Genomic DNA, 21,317 nt, shown 5'->3' with positions numbered 1-21,317 from the left:
CATTGGGCAACTGCCAGTGTAGAACTGCCTCTAGTTTGCGAGGATCCATTTGGGAACCAGAGGCAGAAATATTATACCCCAAAAACTGAATCTCGTGCTGATCAAATATGCATTTCTCAAGTTTACAATAAAGTCCATTATCAAGCAATGTTTGTAATACTTGTTTAACATGTTCATGATGAGTCTGGAGGTCTGGGGAATAAATAAGGATATCATCCAGGTAAACTAGAACAAATTAATAGATTTAGTCCCTGAGTACATCGTTAATAAAATCCTGAAACACAGCCGGAGCATTGCATAATCCGAAGGGCATGACAAGGTATTCATAGTGCCCACTCCTAGTGTTAAATGCCGTTTTCCATTCGTGATCCTCCCTAATCATCACCAAATTGTATGCAGTCATAAGGTCAAGTTTAGTGAAGATCTTGGCACCCTGGAGTCTTTAAAACAATTTGGATATAAGGGGAATGGGATAGGCATTCTTTATAGTAATCTTGTTTAATGCCCTGAAGTCAATGCAAGGACATAACTCTCCATCTTTTTTAGCTACAAAAAAGAATCCTGGCGAGGATGATTTATGTATATGGCCTTTTTTTTTTTAATGATTCTTTGATGTACTCATCCATGATCTTACTTTCTTGTGGGGATAGGGCATATACTGCCCCATTAGGAGGCATAGCCCCGGGCAAGAGATCAATGGAGCCGTCGTATGACCTGTGTGGAGGAAGAACATCAATCTGGCTTTTACTAAACACCTCCCTAACCTCCCAATACTGTACGGGAATTTCGGGAGTCGGAGACGTAGCAGCGGGTAAAGAAACAATGCCCACTTTTTTAGTAATGTGAAACATGCAGTTTTCCTGACAGTCTTTACCCCCATTTCAGTATTTCCCCTTTAGTCCAGTCAATATGAGGGTTATACTTGATGAGCCAAGGGAAACCTAATACGATGGGACAAGGGGAAGCGATTATCTGGAAGGTAATGTCTTCCTTATGCAAAGCCCCTATCGTAATGAAAATAGGCTAGGTCTCATGGGTAATAAGAGGTTGAAATAGGGGTCTCCCATCAATAGCCTCAACCACTAGAGGTGATGATCTCTCCCTGACTGGTATAGTGTGTTTCTTAACAAAATATAAATCAATAAAGTTACCAGCCGCACCTGAGTCAACCAGGGCTTTGCATGAAAAGTTATTCTCATTGCAAAAGGTGGAAATGCCCAGGAGAAATCTGCTTCGGGAATTACTAGAGGACGTATCCATTACACCTAAGACCTGTCCCTTTAAGGTTCTTAGGTGCGGAAGTTTTCCGGACGTATAGCACAAGCATCTCTCATGTGTCCTTTTTTGACACAATATAAGTAAACCCTAACTGCATAGGTTCGGGTTCAGACAGAGTCGGAAGGCCAGAGACAACAGGTTTGGAGAATCGAACATCTAGTTCTGTTTCTAGCAGTTTCCCTGGTCCGGAGTATATTATCGATCTGCATCACATTAGTAATAATGTCATTAAAGGGACACTCCAGGCACCCAGACCACTTCTGCCCATTGTAGTGGTCTGGGTGCCAACTCCCACCACTCTTAACCCTGCGAGTGTAATTATTGCAGTTTTTTATAAACTGCAATAATTACCTTGCAGGGTTAACTCCACCTCTAGTGGCTGTCTAATAGACAGCCACTAGAGGGAACTTCCTGACTCATAGCAAAGATTTTCTTTGCTAGAGCGTCGCTGGACGTCCTCATGCTGTGTGAGGACCTCCAGCGTCGCTCAATTCCCCATAGGAAAGCATTGCGCATTAGGTCTCACCGGCCGGTGGGCAGGATCAGTCTCGCCCACCAGCCGACGGAGTCAGAAGGAGGAGCGGTGCAGAGGAGGAAGCAGCGACGAGGGACATCGTCGCTGCCTCAGGTAAGTAACTGAAGGGGTGAAAACTGGAGATTGGGGGGGAGAGGGAACCTGCAGTGCCAGGAAAACGGATTGTTTTCCTTTAAACACCTTAGGTAGGTCTTTGGCAGCAATTTCGTCAAGCATATTCTCGGATAATCCTTTTTTAAAAGCAGCGATTAATCTGTTCTTAATCCAGTCTACCAAAGTGCGAAATTCTATGGCATAATCTGATATAGACCGGTTCCCTTCTTTGATATGCATTTAGGCAGTGGAGGTGCCTAATGGTTCAAATGTCAGTTTGAATTCTGCCAGGAATTCCTGGTAACAATGAGCAATACTCCTTTTACTTTCCCATAATGGATTAGCCCAAGTGTTACGGTTACCCTCAGTCTTGCTGAGAGCTGGACCGCTTAGCTAGTATGGATTCCTATTGCTGAAGAGAGGAGAAGCTGCTTTCCTTAGTATTCCATAGGAGTCCTGAAAATGTAGAATAATCCCACTAGCTATAGTACAGCTAGGATACCCTTCTGCCCACAAAACGAGTCAAGGCTGCGATTTGAAGGTCAAACAAGAACTGAGAGCTGGAACACCCAGCCTGCTTTTTATTACAGTTAGACACAGAAAGAACACACCCAGGGGGAGGCATAAAATCACCAATTATATACATGGTACAACCCCCATGTTCCCTCCCCTCAGATAAACAGTTAACATAATTACTACATACAATATTTTACCCAAGTTTCAGATGTACCCCAAAAATAGGGGGTACAGCTTTAAATCCAGTATAGTCCAGATAGTCCTAGTTCAGGGGAACCACATATTCAAAATCCAGCCCATTCGGTTAAAGGGTTCGGGAGTTATGGCTCTTTGAAGTTTTGACTGACCGCACAGCTTTTCTGGCCGAAATTAGTTCCACGAGTTTTGGCCTTGCGGTCGGTCTCCGTTCGCACGTTAAAACTCCACGAAACCCTTGCCATCCACAGTTATCCCGGGGTTCGCTATAATCCCCATGTGAAATGTAGTCTTTCTACCGAACGGCTGGTCGTTCGGTAGGTCCAGCACAAAGTTACGTTATCCTGGAGGTCTCAGCGGTGTTCGCCTGATTGCGTCTCCGTTTTTAGTTCCAGACGATTGCTGGCAAACACCGCTGTTCGTGTGTAAGATGGCCGCGAACACGTGCAAAGTCCCGAAATGGCGGGCACCTATATTTTACACAAAGGATTCGTGCTGAACCATGCGAACGGCTGGAATCAAGCTGGGAGGTAAAGTATCCATTAATCACACACCAAGGTGATCCGGTGTTCGGTACTTTGAGTCCATTCGTGGGTTTTGGACACAAAACCATGCTCGAAACCAGATTTTGGGTTGTGCCAAAAAGGGGAAAAAAATAGAGATAAAAGCAATGGGGAAATTGTCAGTTGCAGGGTCTGTAACACCAAGTTAAGGCCTTACCTTTAAATTGGTTCATCAGATACCCAATTGTAGCTCTATCTGAAGGAAATGAACCAGGTGAGCCCTTAAAGTGGTACTTGTGACGAAGTGCCCTTTGCCACTTGTTCTTGGAGAAGGCCTTTTGCCCTGTGATCATGGCCCTGGTGTGTATTGCCCTTTAAGAACATTATGGGGGCATATTGAGACTTGGCACAATGCCCCTTTAAACTGTTGAAGTGGTCGAAGTGGAACTTCGAATTACCGAACAGCTGGACCACACACAAGTGGAATGTGCAGCCAATTTACCTCCCAGGCTGGTGGTTAACCGCAAGCTAATAGGCGAATGGCTGGGTGGTCACCATTCGTATAGTCGAACACGTGGCGGTGGCCATCTTGTTTAGCCAAACGTGGTCAGCGGTGTTTTGCCGTCGAGCTCCTGGAACTAAAATCGGATACATAATGGCACGAACACCGCTGAGCTTTTACCTTTTCTGGAACTTCGGCGCTTCAACGGGAGTCGAACGGCGTTCGACAATACAAACGCCACATTAACATTGCCTATTTGCACAAACGGCCTCCGTTCGTGCATTTGAACAGTATTTGAACTATGTTGAATAGACCGGCCGCACAGCCCAAATCTGTGGAACTGTTTTGGGCAGGAAAATGTGCGTGCGTGCGGTCGGTCAAATGAGACTTCCAGCTATCTCCCGAAACACTGGACCAATTCGCATAATTTTTGGATATGTTCTCTAATTATGCTGGTTCAGAAAAACTTTTATGGGAATGTGATGTATAATTTTGAAGTTATAGAAATTGTGTAAAAAGTATATTTGTCGCTTGGAGATAATTGAGTTGATACAGCAATTAACTAAATTATCTACCAAGCAGAGGGGAGGAATGTGCAGTAATGAATGGGAGTGTTTAACTGTGTAACTGTTAATGATTGGTTGTTGAGTTTGTGTTTTCAGTGCCCAACAAGGTCCACGTGGGTGGTAAATTTGTGTGAAATTTTGTATATAAGAAGCAATAAAGCCTCAGTTCTGTTTCTGTTTGACCCTCAACATGTAGTCTTGTCTAGTGATTGGAGGGGAACTGCTATAATCACACCGGGGATTGCTATACTTTGTATACTCCCCTGAGCTCTAATCACCTAGCTCTTTTAAGAGCTGTTCCTGACACGCTCTCCTGGAGGACAGAGGCTGATCCAGGGTGGAAGGAAGACGGCGGGACTCCAGTTAAACTATGGTTGTTGTGGAGTCTGCGGTGGTTGTGGTGTCCGGTGCAGTGCTTATGGTCCTCGGCATCAGCTAGGAAGCGTCCATCAATGGAGGTGCCCAGTCGGGGTGCCAGGTGATCCGTTACAGTACTCAATCTGATTGAGAAATCTCCTACATTCCTGGATATTACCAGAAAAATGTGGGGGAGGAGATAAGGAGATTGTAGGTGCCTTATATACTATAGGTGGAGGTACATTAGGCAGTGGTGACATCATTGGAGAAGCCTTAGGTTGTAAATAAGCCGTCCTAGTAAGGAGCGTGCAAATTGATCCATACGGTGATCATGCTCCTCTAGCTTTCTCTCGCAAGCTGCTATGTGCTGACACAATTCTGCTGGATCTATGGCGCTGTTGTAATGTCAGGATTACAAGTTGATCCAGCATGCAGAACTGTGTCACACCTAGGACTAAGGATAACGTATAACCAGACCTTAGAATGGCTGGACTTAACGTATCCAAGAATAGTCAAAATGCTTGCCGAGATTAGGAACACAGAATCAGACACAATGATGAGAGAAAACCAAAAGTCAAGGATACCAGAATTCAGGGAAGTCAAAACGAAACCAAAGTCAAATACCAAAAAAACAAGATCAGGAACGCAATCTTGGATTACCATCAGGATAACACCACGACAGGGCAATGAGCAAAAGGAGAATTGGGTTTAAATACTCCTCCTGTAGATCCGATTGGCCGTAACCGGCCTTTGACCCCAAAAGTAATTACCAGGTTTCCATGTGCATGGTTGCTGCTCGGCACAACTTTTCCTGTCAGGACGGTAATGTTGCTCGGCACAACTTTTCCTATCAGGACGGTAAATGCCATTAACCACATTTTTATGTGCGGATGAATACGTGACAACTAATAGCATATAATACAATACAATACATTATATAGTAATGTTATATTATACAGTAATAGTAATATTAGATTATACAGAGATAGTATATTATAAAGTATTAGTATATGATATTATATAGTAATGGTATATTTTACAGAAATAACATTACCGTATACAGTACATTATATAGTATAGCATAATGTACATTATATACTGATAGTATTTTATACAGTAATAGCATATTATACAGGAATATATTATACAGCACACTATAAAGTATAGCATAATGTACAGTGTGGCAAAAATAACCTCGCCACTGGATTTTGGAGGGGCCTGTTTGCCAGCCTTTTCCCCCAGGATTATGGCCCATGCGTTAAAACTTTGTTTCTCCCTGTAAAAAAGGCTTGTTAAAAAGGTGACTTCCATGGGAAAATGTACCTCTACCCTCCCCCTTTTCCCTGTCTTATTGTTCTCCAGCAGGGCGTTGTCCCAGGGACACTACCAGACTAGTTGAAACTAGCTGCTTTGTCCCTCTTCAATCTCTCATCAGCCCTTGCTATTGTTTAACCCTATGGCGATCCAACTGTATTCTTGAGATCTGAGCGCTTTTTGGACATATTGAGCGCTCAGATCCAAGCTATCTGGGGATATGTTGGACATATAGGTTATATAAGAGACAATAAACCCTCAGACTGCTGAGTTCCTGTTTTACCCTCAACATAGAGCCTCGTCTCATGTGTGGGGGAAAAGGCTGCATATACGCTGTATACTCCCCTGACTATAATCACTAAGCTCTTTTAAGAGCTTGTTCCTGCTTCGCTCTCTGAAGGAAGAGAGGTTCACCCACTGGAGCCTTGCCTTACTGTATAAACCCTGCTCACTGTCCTGACTATATACCTCTCACTGTATAAACCCGGCACACCGCCCTAACTGTATAGACCCTGCACACTGCCCTCACTGTATAAACCCTGCTCACTGCCCTAACTGTATAGACCCTGCACACTGCCCTCACTGTATGAACACTCCTCAATGCTGTCACTGTATAAACCCTGCTCACTGCCGTCACTGTATAAACCCTGCACACTGCCCTTACTGTATAAACCCTGCTCACTGTACTGACTATATACCTCTCACTGTATAAACCCTGCACACTGCCCTCACTATATAAACCCTGCTCACTGCCCTAACTGTATAAACCCTGCTCACTGCCCTCACTGCATAAACCCTGCTCACTGCCATCACTGTATAAACTTTGCACACTGCCCTCACTGTATAAACCCTGCTCACTGCCCTCACTGTATAACCCTACCCACTGCCCTCACTTTATAATCCCTGCACACTGCCCTTACTGTATAAACCCTGCTTACTGTCCTGACTATATTCCTCTCACTGTATAAACCCTGCTCACTACCCTAACTGTATAAACCCTGCTCACTGCCCACACTGCATTAACCCTGCTCACTGCCCTAACTGTATAAACCCTGCACACTGCCCTCACTGCATTAACCCTGCTCACTGCCCTCACTGTATGAAACCTGCTCACTGCTGTCACTGTATAAACCCTGCTAACTGCCCTCACTGCATTAACCCTGCTCACTGCTCTAACTGTTATAAACCCTGCACACTGACCTCACTGTATAAACCCTGCTCACTGCCCTCACTGTATGAACCCTGCTCACTGCATAAACACTGCTCACTTCCCTCACTGTATAAACTGTGCACACTGCCCTCACTGTATTAACCTTGCTCACTGCCCTAACTGTATAAACCCTGCTCACTGCCCACACTGCATTAACCCTGCTCACTGCCCTAACTGTATAAACCCTGCTCACTGCCCACACTGCATTAACCCTGCTCACTGCCCTCACTGTATAAACCCTGCACACTGCCCTCACTGTATAAACCCTGCTCACTGCCCTCACTGTATGAAACCTGCTCACTGCTGTCACTGTATAAACCCTGCTAACTGCCCTCACTGCATTAACCCTGCTCACTGCTCTAACTGTTATAAACCCTGCACACTGACCTCACTGTATAAACCCTGCTCACTGCCCTCACTGTATGAACCCTGCTCACTGCATAAACCCTGCTCACTTCCCTCACTGTATAAACTGTGCACACTGCCCTCACTGTATAAACCCTGCACACTGCCCTTACTGCCCTAACTGTATAAACCCTGCTCACTGCCCTCACTGCATTAACCCTGCTCACTGCCCTAACTGTATAAACCCTGCTCACTGCCGTCACTGTATAAACCCTGCACACTGCCCTTACTGTATAAACCCTGCTCACTGTACTGACTATATACCTCTCACTGTATAAACCCTGCACACTGCCCTCACTATATAAACCCTGCTCACTGCCCTAACTGTATAAACCCTGCTCACTGCCCTCACTGTATAAACCCTGCTCACTGCCATCACTGTATAAACCTTGCACACTGCCCTCACTGTATAAACCCTGCTCACTGCCCTCACTGTATAACCCTACTCACTGCCCTCACTTTATAATCCCTGCACACTGCCCTTACTGTATAAACCCTGCTTACTGTCCTGACTATATTCCTCTAACTGTATAAACCCTGCTCACTGCCCTAACTGTATAAACCCTGCTCACTGCCCTCACTGCATTAACCCTGCTCACTGCCCTAACTGTATAAACCCTGCACACTGCCCTCAATGTATAAACCCTGCTCACTGCCCTCACTGTATGAAACCTGCTCACTGCTGTCACTGTATAAACCCTGCTAACTGCCCTCACTGCATTAACCCTGCTCACTGCTCTAACTGTTATAAACCCTGCACACTGCCCTCACTGTATAAACACTGCTCACTGCCCTCACTGTATGAACCCTGCTCACTGCATAAACCCTGCTCACTTCCCTCACTGTATAAACTGTGCACACTGCCCTCACTGTATAAACACTGCTCACTGCCCTCACTGTATGAACCCTGCTCACTGCATAAACCCTGCTCACTTCCCTCACTGTATAAACTGTGCACACTGCCCTCACTGTATAAACCCTGCACACTGCCCTTACTGCCCTAACTGTATAAACCCTGCTCACTGCCCTCACTGCATTAACCCTGCTCACTGCCCTAACTGTATAAACCCTGCACACTGCCCTTACTGCCCTCACTGTATAAACCCTGCTCACAGCCCTCACTGTATAAACCCTGCACACTGTCCTCACTGTATAAACCCCGCTCACTTCCCTCACTGTATAAACCCTGCACACTGCCCTCACTGTATTAACCCTGCAAACTGCCTTCACTATATAAACCCTGCTCACTTCCCTCACTGTATAAGTCCTGCACACTGCCCTCACTGTATAAGCCCTGCACACTGCCCTCACTGTATAAACCCTGCTCACTGCCCAGATCTGAGTGACTTTCACAAGGGCCAAATAGTGATGGTTAGAAGATTGGGTCAGAGCATCTCCAAAATGGCAAGACTTGTGGAGTGTTCCCGATATACCGTGCAAGGAAGGACAACCTTTGGACCGGCATCAAGGTGATGGGCGCCTTAATGCTCACTGATGCACGTGGGGAGCGAAGGCTAGCCCATTTGGTCTGAACCCACAGAATAACTATTGTAGCTAAAATTGATGAAAAAGTTAATGCTGGTCATGACAGAAAGGTGTCAGAACACACAGTGCATCGCATGACAAAGAGTTTAATGTGTTGCCTTGGCTCACTTCCAATTGAGAATCTGACGGATGTTCTGGAACAACAAATCTAATCCATGGAGACCCCACCTCACAACTTGCAGGATTTGAAGAACCTGCTGCTTTTTAGTGCCATATACCAGCAGACACATTCAGAATTCTTGTGGAATCCATGCCTCGACCGGTCAGAGCTGTTTTGGAAGCACAAGGTGACCTATATGATAGTAGGCAGGTGATTTTAATGTGGCTGATAAAAGTATGTCCCATTGTAACGAACCTCCTGTATCCTGAGTGATACGTTTGTTCGAAATCTCCCAAAATCCAGCAAGGTTGTGTGATTAATAGCTCTCAGTCGTCGCATACCTAAACATAAGTCAATACTTGATGAAGGGTACAACAGGAATGGTTTATTATGCCCAGATGGCCCACTTTTATACACAGTCTCCAGCAAAAACATAGGAACAACACGCCTAGGCGTCTTTGTGTCTGGGAGATAATTAGTCTAAGCAAAGCAAACTCACTTATCTCCTAAGCACTAGAGGTACAATGAATAAAATACAAAACACCCCAACACATACATAATATTACTAGGAACCCCATAAGTCTTATATTTCCGGATAGCTCGGATCTGAGCACCTAAGTTGTCTAAATAGCGATCAGATCCTGAATATACAGCTGAATCGCCACATGGGTAAAGTTTTGACCGACCGTACACGTGACGCTTGCCCAAATTATTTCAATAAGAAAAGTGATAGCAGTCGTTCAGTTCCTATATAAAATCACATGACCGGTTTCCATGGCTTGTGGGTAGCGAATGGTCGCCTTGTTCGGTAGAGTAATTTCCTCGAACAGAGCTCTCCTGGCTTGTCGGGAACAGAAGCGAGTGGTGGTCGAAAGATACCGAGGTTCGCAGGGTAATGTATCCGTATTGGAGTTGCAGGCACTCTACGACATAGTACCTCTGCCTGTGTTTGGGGTACAAAATACAAAGATTTCCAGAGCGTGTGTTTCCGGCTATACGAACGGCGACCACCCAGAAAGAGCACTTAAGTTTGTGGTTGTTTTAAAGATAACAAGCCGGGGGGGTGGTCTGTGTTTGGTAGTTAACGATACCGAATCAAAGGGGAAAGAACTTGGACTTGGGAAAACAAAAGATGATTATAGGCAGTTTGTCACACCCATCAAATAGAAGTTAGAGAGCTAATGGAAATTCCTGCAGACAAACATCCGGGCTCTTGGGAGATGGTAGTCGAGGTGGGGAGTGGTGCATGTTGGATCCCAGGTAAAAAGTAAAAAAAAAATTTTACAAAATCTGACTGCTTACGATGAGGGTGGTTGGGGGTGGCAGCAGGAGTGGTCTGTAGTTATTGACCTATGTGTGTTTATTTAATAAATTCTATTTGTTTTCATAGTGCATGAATTATCTGTACATAATATACAAATTGTTATACCTCAATAAAACCATCAATGTTTATGAGAAGCTTTAACATGGAGATTTGTCCTCAGTGACAGGGACAATTCTATGGCTAATGAAATGTAGGTTTTTGTTTGTGTTTGTAAAACATTGCCATTTATAAGAATCTCTGACTGTCTAGAGAAACGTTGGATTGAACTAGAGGTCATTAAACATATTAGTCTCACAGATGGTGAATTGAGTTCCAGGTTTAATGGCTTTTTAAAACTTTTTGTTTTTCTACACTAAAAAAGCATCAGTAACCTTTAAAATAAAATAAATTAAAAAAAATATATAATAAAATATGTCTTAAACATGGTTTCTACTGACACCTAAAGTATTTGTAATTTCAAACATAAAGACAAGATTACCTTTGAACCATCTTTCCCTTGACTGCCCTCTTCCCCTGGAGGTCCCAGTTCTCCCTGATAATTAAAATTAATAGGTAAAAGTGAACATAAAGGCTTAGTGTTATGAAACATTCTGACAAACCATCTGACAGATACATAAAGCATTAAGTGTGACAGTGAAGTTTCCCCTCACAGATCCAACACAAACTCAAATTCTTTCCATTACAATTCTCATTTCTCATTCCCACTCGTCCACTCATCCACCCAATCACACATCCGTCCATCCACTTACCCACTCAATTACCCGTCCACACGTCCGTCCACTCAACCACCAAACACCTGTCCGTCCATCCACTTACCCACTCAATCTCCCGACCACACGACCGTCTGTCCACTCGTCCATTCACTCACCCACTTACCCATCCACAGACGCACTCTAAAGACATATAGAATGGAATAGTATTTATTAGAGAAGTTTATTAATGTGTAGTGAACCTAGTTTATGTGTGTTAACCTTTTATTAAAATACTGCTTGGTCTACACAGCCTTATAATTCTGCACATTACTCACCCGTAAACCTGGTTCTCCTGAATCTCCAGCAATGCCAGGAGCCCCCACATCTCCCTGGAACAAACAGAAATGGCATGAATGGAAAATGTCTTCCAATAAGCCCTAAAGGCTTCACTAAATCAGATTTCACAGGTAAATGTTCTTTGTCATGGGAGCAACAGATTCAAACATGTTTATTTTTTTATGAAATGTAAATTGGAAAAAGTGGGACTAAGCTCAGAATATGAGTGATAGTTGGCTGAATTGTTTAAACAGATGTCATCTAGCACTCTCAGTAGGAAGCCCCAGGGCTTGTCTTTACCTCAACTTTAAAGTCAATGTCTAGCAGTTGACAGCTGAAGGATAATCCTACTTCCTCCTCAAATTCCACACGGGTACTGCACCTCTCCTTTCCCCAACCTGCGTTTTCTATCAGAAAATGACCTAATGTTTCCCACTGTCCCTATTCATAGAATCCTGCACAGCTGATGTCTCCCCAGTTAGCAGTTTAGTTTGAAACATTCCAGCCGATTATCTGGCTTATTCTACTCATGCAAGGGAACGATAACATGCTGGAATGGAATTATATTGTAAGATATATAGAAACATATATCTGGTAATAAGATAAGTTACATTACTCTGGCATTATCTTCTTCCCCTCCGTTTTACTTCTTCAACCTGCCTCCCCTCCATCTTACCCCTTTACCTGCCTCCCCTCCATCTTATCAATTATTCCATAAATTCTGACAAACCATCTGACAGATACATAAAGCATTAAGTGTGACAGTGAAGCTTCCCCTCACAGATCCAAAACAAACACAAATTATTTCCTGTTCTTCTCCACCATCTTACTCCTTTACCTGGCATTCTCATTGCCTCCCCACCATCTTACTCCTTTAACTGGCATTCTCATTGCCTCCCACCATCTTACTCCTTTACCTGGCATTCTCATTGCCTCCCCACCATCGAACTCCTTTACCTGGCATTCTCATTGCCTCCCCACCATCTTACTCCTTTACCTGGCATTCTCATTGCCACCCCACCATCTTACTCCTTTACCTGGCATTCTCATTGCCTCCCCACCATCTTACTCCTTTACCTGGCATTCTCATTGCCTCCCCACCATCTTACTCCTTTACCTGGCATTCTCATTGCCTCCCCACCATCTTACTCCTTTACCGGGCATTCTCATTGCCACTCCACCATCTTACTCCTTTACCTGGCATTCTCATTGCCTCCCCACCATCGAACTCCTTTACCTGGCATTCTCATTGCCTCCCCACCATCTTACTCCTTTACCTGGCATTCTCATTGCCTCCCCACCATCTTACTCCTTTACCTGGCATTCTCATTGCCTCCCCACCATCTTACTCCTTTACCTGGCATTCTCATTGCCACCCCACCATCTTACTCCTTTACCTGGCATTCTCATTGCCTCCCCACCATCTTACTCCTTTACCTGGCATTCTCATTGCCTCCCCACCATCTTACTCCTTTACCTGGCATTCTCATTGCCACTCCACCATCTTACTCCTTTACCTGGCATTCTCATTGCCTCCCCACCATCGAACTCCTTTACCTGGCATTCTCATTGCCTCCCCACCATCTTACTCCTTTACCTGGCATTCTCATTGCCACCCCACCATCTTACTCCTTTACCTGGCATTCTCATTGCCTCCCCACCATCTTACTCCTTTACCTGGCATTCTCATTGCCACCCCACCATCTTACTCCTTTACCTGGCATTCTCATTGCCTCCCCACCATCGAACTCCTTTACCTGGCATTCTCATTGCCTCCCCACCATCTTACTCCTTTACCTGGCATTCTCATTGCCACCCCACCATCTTACTCCTTTACCTGGCATTCTCATTGCCTCCCCACCATCTTACTCCTTTACCGGGCATTCTCATTGCCACTCCACCATCTTACTCCTTTACCTGGCATTCTCATTGCCTCCCCACCATCGAACTCCTTTACCTGGCATTCTCATTGCCTCCCCACCATCTTACTCCTTTACCTGGCATTCTCATTGCCACCCCACCATCTTACTCCTTTACCTGGCCTTCTCATTGCCTCCCCACCATCTTACTCCTTTACCTGGCATTCTCATTGCCTCCCCACCATCTTACTCCTTTACCTGGCATTCTCATTGCCATTCCACCATCTTACTCCTTTACCTGGCATTCTCATTGCCTCCCCACCATCGAACTCCTTTACCTGGCATTCTCATTGCCTCCCCACCATCTTACTCCTTTACCTGGCATTCTCATTGCCACCCCACCATCTTACTCCTTTACCTGGCATTCTCATTGCCACCCCACCATCTTACTCCATTACCTGGCATTCTCATTGCCACCCCACCATCTTACTCCTTTACCTGGCATTCTCATTGCCACCCCACCATCTTACTCCTTTACCTGGCATTCTCATTGCCTCCCCACCATCTTACTCCTTTACCTGGCATTCTCATTGCCACCCACCATCTTACTCCTTTACCTGGCATTCTCATTGCCTCCCCACCATCTTACTCCTTTACCTGGCATTCTCATTGCCTCCCCACCATCTTACTCCTTTACCTGGCATTCTCATTGCCTCCCCAACATCTTACTTCTTTACCTGGCATTCTCATTGCCACCCCACCATCTTACTCCTTTACCTGGCATTCTCATTGCCTCCCCACCATCTTACTCCTTTACCTGGCATTCTCATTGCCTCCCACCATCTTACTCCTTTACCTGGCATTCTCATTGCCTCCCACCATCTTACTCCTTTACCTGGCATTCTCATTACCACCCCACCATCTTACTCATTTACCTGGCATTCTCATTGCCTCCCCACCATCTTACTCCTTTACCTGGCATTCTCATTGCCTCCCCACCATCTTACTCTTTTACCTGGCATTCTCATTGCCACCCACCATCTTACTCCTTTACCTGGCATTCTCATTGCCTCCCCACCGTCTCACTCCTTTACCTGGCATTCTCATTGCCTCCCCACCATCTTACTCCTTTACCTGGCATTCTCATTGCCTCCCCACCATCTTACTCCTTTACCTGGCATTCTCATTGCCTCCCCAACATCTTACTTCTTTACCTGGCATTCTCATTGCCTCCCACCATCTTACTCCTTTACATGCTATTCTCATTGCCACCCCACCATCTTACTCCTTTACCTGGCATTCTCATTGCCTCCCACCATCTTACTCCTTTACCTGGCATTCTCATTGCCTCCCACCATCTTACTCCTTTACCTGGCATTCTCATTGCCTCCCACCATCTTACTCCTTTACCTGGCATTCTCATTGCCTCCCACCATCTTACTCCTTTACATGCTATTCTCATTGCCACCCCACCATCTTACTCCTTTACCTGGTATTCTCATTGCCTCCCACCATCTTACTCCTTTACCTGGCATTCTCATTGCCTCCCCACCATCTTACTCCTTTACCTGGCATTCTCATTGCCTCCCACCATCTTACTCCTTTACCTGGCATTTTCATTGCCTTCCCACCATCTTACTCCTTTACCTGGCATTTTCATTGCCTTCCCACCATCTTACTCCTTTACCTGGCATTCTCATTGCCTCCCCACCATCTTACTCCTTTACCTGGCATTCTCATTGCCACCCCACCATCTTACTCATTTACCTGGCATTCTCATTGCCTCCCACCATCTTACTCCTTTACCTGGCATTCTCATTGCCTCCCCACCATCTTACTCCTTTACCTGGCATTCTCATTGCCTCCCACCATCTTACTCCTTTACCTGGCATTCTCATTGCCTCCCCACCATCTTACTCCTTTACCTGGCATCATCATTGCCTCCCCACCATCTTACTCCTTTACCTGGCATTCTCATTGCCTCCCCACCATCTTACTCCTTTACCTGGCATTCTCATTGCCACTCCACCATCTTACTCCTTTACCTGGCATTCTCATTGCCTCCCCACCATCTTACTCCTTTACCTGGCATTCTCATTGCCACTCCACCATCTTACTCCTTTACCTGGCATTCTCATTGCCACCCCACCATCTTACTCATTTACCTGGCATTCTCATTGCCTCCCCACCATCTTACTCCTTTACCTGGCATTCTCATTGCCTCCCCACCATCTTACTCCTTTACCTGGCATTCTCATTGCCACTCCACCATCTTACTCCTTTACCTGGCATTCTCATTGCCTCCCCACCATCTTACTCCTTTACCTGGCATTCTCATTGCCTCCCCACCATCTTACTCCTTTACCTGGCATTCTCATTGCCTCCCCACCATCTTACTCCTTTACATGGCATTCTCATTGCCTCCCCACCATCTTACTCCTTTACCTGCCCTTCTCCATGCCACCCCACCATCTTACTCCTTTACCCGCCTCCCCACTTTCTTACCCCTTTACCTGCCCTCCTCATTACCTCCCCATCATCTTACCCCTTTATCTGGCATTCTTATTGCCTCCTAACCATTTTACCCATTTACCTGCCGCCCTTCATCTTACCCACTTTACCTGCCTCCAGACTATCTTATCCATTTTCCTGCCCTTCCACCTGCCTCCCCACCATCTTACTCCTTTACCTGGCATTCTCATTGCCTCCCCACCATCTTACTCCTTTACCTGGCATTCTCATTGCCTCCCCACCATCTTACTCCTTTACCTGGCATTCTCATTGCCACCCCACCATCTTACTCCTTTACCTGGCATTCTCATTGCCTCCCCACCATCTTACTCCTTTACCTGGCATTCTCATTGCCTCCCCACCATCTTACTACTTTACCTGGCATTCTCATTGTCTCCCCACCATCTTACTCCTTTACCGGGCATTCTCATTGCCACTCCACCATCTTACTCCTTTACCTGGCATTCTCATTGCCTCCCCACCATCGAACTCCTTTACCTGGCATTCTCATTGCCTCCCCACCATCTTACTCCTTTACCTGGCATTCTCATTGCCACCCCACCATCTTACTCCTTTACCTGGCATTCTCATTGCCTCCCCACCATCTTACTCCTTTACCTGGCATTCTCATTGCCTCCCCACCATCTTACTCCTTTACCTGGCATTCTCATTGCCACTCCACCATCTTACTCCTTTACCTGGCATTCTCATTGCCTCCCCACCATCGAACTCCTTTACCTGGCATTCTCATTGCCTCCCCACCATCTTACTCCTTTACCTGGCATTCTCATTGCCACCCCACCATCTTACTCCTTTACCTGGCATTCTCATTGCCTCCCCACCATCTTACTCCTTTACCTGGCAATCTCATTGCCACCCCACCATCTTACTCCTTTACCTGGCATTCTCATTTCCACCCCACCATCTTACTCCTTTACCTGGTTTTCTCATTGCCTCCCCACCATCTTACTCCTTTACCGGGCATTCTCATTGCCACTCCACCATCTTACTCCTTTACCTGGCATTCTCATTGCCTCCCCACCATCGAACTCCTTTACCTGGCATTCTCATTGCCTCCCCACCATCTTACTCCTTTACCTGGCATTCTCATTGCCACCCCACCATCTTACTCCTTTACCTGGCATTCTCATTGCCTCCCCACCATCTTACTCCTTTACCTGGCATTCTCATTGCCTCCCCACCATCTTACTCCTTTACCTTGCATTCTCATTGCCACTCCACCATCTTACTCCTTTACCTGGCATTCTCATTGCCTCCCCACCATCGAACTCCTTTACCTGGCATTCTCATTGCCTCCCCACCATCTTACTCCTTTACCTGGCATTCTCATTGCCTCCCCACCATCTTACTCCTTTACCGGGCATTCTCATTGCCATTCCACCATCTTACTCCTTTACCTGGCATTCTCATTGCCTCCCCACCATCGAACTCCTTTACCTGGCATTCTCATTGCCTCCCCACCATCTTACTCCTTTACCTGGCATTCTCATTGCCACCCCACCATCTTACTCCTTTACCTGGCATTCTCATTTCCTCCCCACCATCTTACTCCTTTACCTGGCATTCTCATTGCCTCCCCACCATCTTACTCCTTTACCTGGCATTCTCATTGCCACTCCACCATCTTACTCCTTTACCTGGCATTCTCATTGCCTCCCCACCATCGAACTCCTTTACCTGGCATTCTCATTGCCTCCCCACCATCTTACTCCTTTACCTGGCATTCTCATTGCCACCCCACCATCTTACTCCTTTACCTGGCATTCTCATTGCCTCCCCACCATCTTACTCCTTTACCTGGCATTCTCATTGCCACCCCACCATCTTACTCCTTTACCTGGCATTCTCATTGCCACCCCACCATCTTACTCCTTTACCTGGCATTCTCATTGCCACCCCACCATCTTACTCCTTTACCTGGCATTCTCATTGCCTCCCCACCATCTTACTCCTTTACCGGGCATTCTCATTGCCACTCCACCATCTTACTCCTTTACCGGGCATTCTCATTGCCTCCCCACCATCGAACTCCTTTACCTGGCATTCTCATTGCCTCCCCACCATCTTACTCCTTTACCTGGCATTCTCATTGCCACCCCACCATCTTACTCCTTTACCTGGCATTCTCATTGCCTCCCCACCATCTTACTCCTTTACCTGGCATTCTCATTGCCTCCCCACCATCTTACTCCTTTACCTGGCATTCTCATTGCCACTCCACCATCTTACTCCTTTACCTGGCATTCTCATTGCCTCCCCACCATCGAACTCCTTTACCTGGCATTCTCATTGCCTCCCCACCATCTTACTCCTTTACCTGGCATTCTCATTGCCACCCCACCATCTTACTCCTTTACCTGGCATTCTCATTGCCTCCCCACCATCTTACTCCTTTACCTGGCATTCTCATTGTCTCCCCACCATCTTACTCCTTTACCGGGCATTCTCATTGCCACTCCACCATCTTACTCCTTTACCTGGCATTCTCATTGCCTCCCCACCATCGAACTCCTTTACCTGGCATTCTCATTGCCTCCCCACCATCTTACTCCTTTACCTGGCATTCTCATTGCCACCCCACCATCTTACTCCTTTACCTGGCATTCTCATTGCCTCCCCACCATCTTACTCCTTTACCTGGCATTCTCATTGCCTCCCCACCATCTTACTCCTTTACCTGGCATTCTCATTGCCACTCCACCATCTTACTCCTTTACCTGGCATTCTCATTGCCTCCCCACCATCGAACTCCTTTACCTGGCATTCTCATTGCCTCCCCACCATCTTACTCCTTTACCTGGCATTCTCATTGCCACCCCACCATCTTACTCCTTTACCTGGCATTCTCATTGCCTCCCCACCATCTTACTCCTTTACCTGGCAATCTCATTGCCACCCCACCATCTTACTCCTTTACCTGGCATTCTCATTTCCACCCCACCATCTTACTCCTTTACCTGGCATTCTCATTGCCTCCCCACCATCTTACTCCTTTACGGGGCATTCTCATTGCCACTCCACCATCTTACTCCTTTACCTGGCATTCTCATTGCCTCCCCACCATCGAACTCCTTTACCTGGCATTCTCATTGCCTCCCCACCATCTTACTCCTTTACCTGGCATTCTCATTGCCACCCCACCATCTTACTCCTTTACCTGGCATTCTCATTGCCTCCCCACCATCTTACTCCTTTACCTGGCATTCTCATTGCCTCCCCACCATCTTACTCCTTTACCTTGCATTCTCATTGCCACTCCACCATCTTACTCCTTTACCTGGCATTCTCATTGCCTCCCCACCATCGAACTCCTTTACCTGGCATTCTCATTGCCTCCCCACCATCTTACTCCTTTACCTGGCATTCTCATTGCCTCCCCACCATCTTACTCCTTTACCGGGCATTCTCATTGCCATTCCACCATCTTACTCCTTTACCTGGCATTCTCATTGCCTCCCCACCATCGAACTCCTTTACCTGGCATTCTCATTGCCTCCCCACCATCTTACTCCTTTACCTGGCATTCTCATTGCCACCCCACCATCTTACTCCTTTACCTGGCATTCTCATTTCCTCCCCACCATCTTACTCCTTTACCTGGCATTCTCATTGCCTCCCCACCATCTTACTCCTTTACCTGGCATTCTCATTGCCACTCCACCATCTTACTCCTTTACCTGGCATTCTCATTGCCTCCCCACCATCGAACTCCTTTACCTGGCATTCTCATTGCCTCCCCACCATCTTACTCCTTTACCTGGCATTCTCATTGCCACCCCACCATCTTACTCCTTTACCTGGCATTCTCATTGCCTCCCCACCATCTTACTCCTTTACCTGGCATTCTCATTGCCACCCCACCATCTTACTCCTTTACCTGGCATTCTCATTGCCACCCCACCATCTTACTCCTTTACCTGGCATTCTCATTGCCACCCCACCATCTTACTCCTTTACCTGGCATTCTCATTGCCTCCCCACCATCTTACTCCTTTACCGGGCATTCTCATTGCCACTCCACCATCTTACTCCTTTACCGGGCATTCTCATTGCCTCCCCACCATCGAACTCCTTTACCTGGCATTCTCATTGCCACCCCACCATCTTACTCCTTTACCTGGCATTCTCATTGCCTCCCCACCATCTTACTCCTTTACCTGGCATTCTCATTGCCTCCCCACCATCTTACTCCTTTACCTGGCATTCTCATTGCCACTCCACCATCTTACTCCTTTACCTGGCATTCTCATTGCCTCCCCACCATCGAACTCCTTTACCTGGCATTCTCATTGCCTCCCCACCATCTTACTCCTTTACCTGGCATTCTCATTGCCACTCCACCATCTTACTCCTTTACCTGGCATTCTCATTGCCTCCCCACCATCTTACTCCTTTACCTGGCATTCTCATTGCCTCCCCACCATCTTACTCCTTTACCTGGCATTCTCATTGCCACTCCACCATCTTACTCCTTTACCTGGCATTCTCATTGCCTCCCCACCATCGAACTCCTTTACCTGGCATTCTCATTGCCTCCCCACCATCTTACTCCTTTACCTGGCATTCTCATTGCCACCCCACCATCTTACTCCTTTACCTGGCATTCTCATTGCCTCCCCACCATCTTACTCCTTTACCTGGCATTCTCATTGCCACCCCACCATCTTACTCCTTTACCTGGCATTCTCATTGCCACCCCACCATCTTACTCCTTTACCTGGCATTCTCATTGCCACCCCACCATCTTACTCCTTTACCTGGCATTCTCATTGCCTCCCCACCATCTTACTCCTTTACCGGGCATTCTCATTGCCACTCCACCATCTTACTCCTTTACCGGGTATTCTCATTGCCTCCCCACCATCGAACTCCTTTACCTGGCATTCTCATTGCCTCCCCACCATCTTACTCCTTTACCTGGCATTCTCATTGCCACCCCACCATCTTACTCCTTTACCTGGCATTCTCATTGCCTCCCCACCATCTTACTCCTTTACCTGGCATTCTCATTGCCTCCCCACCATCTTACTCCTTTACCTGGCATTCTCATTGCCACTCCACCATCTTACTCCTTTACCTGGCATTCTCATTGCCTCCCCACCATCGAACTCCTTTACCTGGCATTCTCATTGCCTCCCCACCATCTTACTCCTTTACATGGCATTCTCATTGCCTCCCCACCATCTTACTCCTTTACCTGGCATTCTCATTGCCACCCCACCATCTTACTCCTTTACCTGGCATTCTCTTGCCTCCCCCCCCCCCCCCCGTCTTACACCTTTACCTTGCATTCTCATTGCCACCCCACCATCTTACTCATTTACCTGGCATTCTCATTGCCTCCCCACCATCTTACTCCTTTACATGGCATTCTCATTGCCTCCCCCCATCTTACTCATTTAATTGGCATTCTCATTGCCTCCCACCATCTTACTCCTTTACATGCTATTCTCAT

The 21,317-nt window shown here is 46.5% G+C and overlaps 1 protein-coding gene across 4 annotated transcripts in view; it reads right to left on the bottom strand.

The window, feature by feature from the left end:
- Positions 1-21,317, bottom strand: part of COL24A1 (collagen type XXIV alpha 1 chain) — an 808,926-nt gene that overhangs the window by 249,364 nt on the left and 538,245 nt on the right. For 3 of the 4 annotated variants that reach the window (XM_063427613.1, XM_063427615.1, XM_063427614.1), the window contains 2 exons: positions 11,471-11,524; positions 10,922-10,975 (listed from right to left, as the gene is read on the bottom strand). In XM_063427613.1, coding sequence (XP_063283683.1) covers positions 10,922-10,975; positions 11,471-11,524 — 108 coding nt within the window. The remainder of the gene's footprint in view (positions 1-10,921; positions 10,976-11,470; positions 11,525-21,317) is intronic. The other variant, XM_063427616.1, reaches the window with a different exon arrangement.

This window comes from Pelobates fuscus, chromosome 7 (assembly GCF_036172605.1).
Source record: "Pelobates fuscus isolate aPelFus1 chromosome 7, aPelFus1.pri, whole genome shotgun sequence".
In the NCBI taxonomy this organism is placed as follows: domain Eukaryota; kingdom Metazoa; phylum Chordata; class Amphibia; order Anura; family Pelobatidae; genus Pelobates; species Pelobates fuscus.
This window is presented reverse-complemented; position numbering and strand designations above follow the sequence as displayed.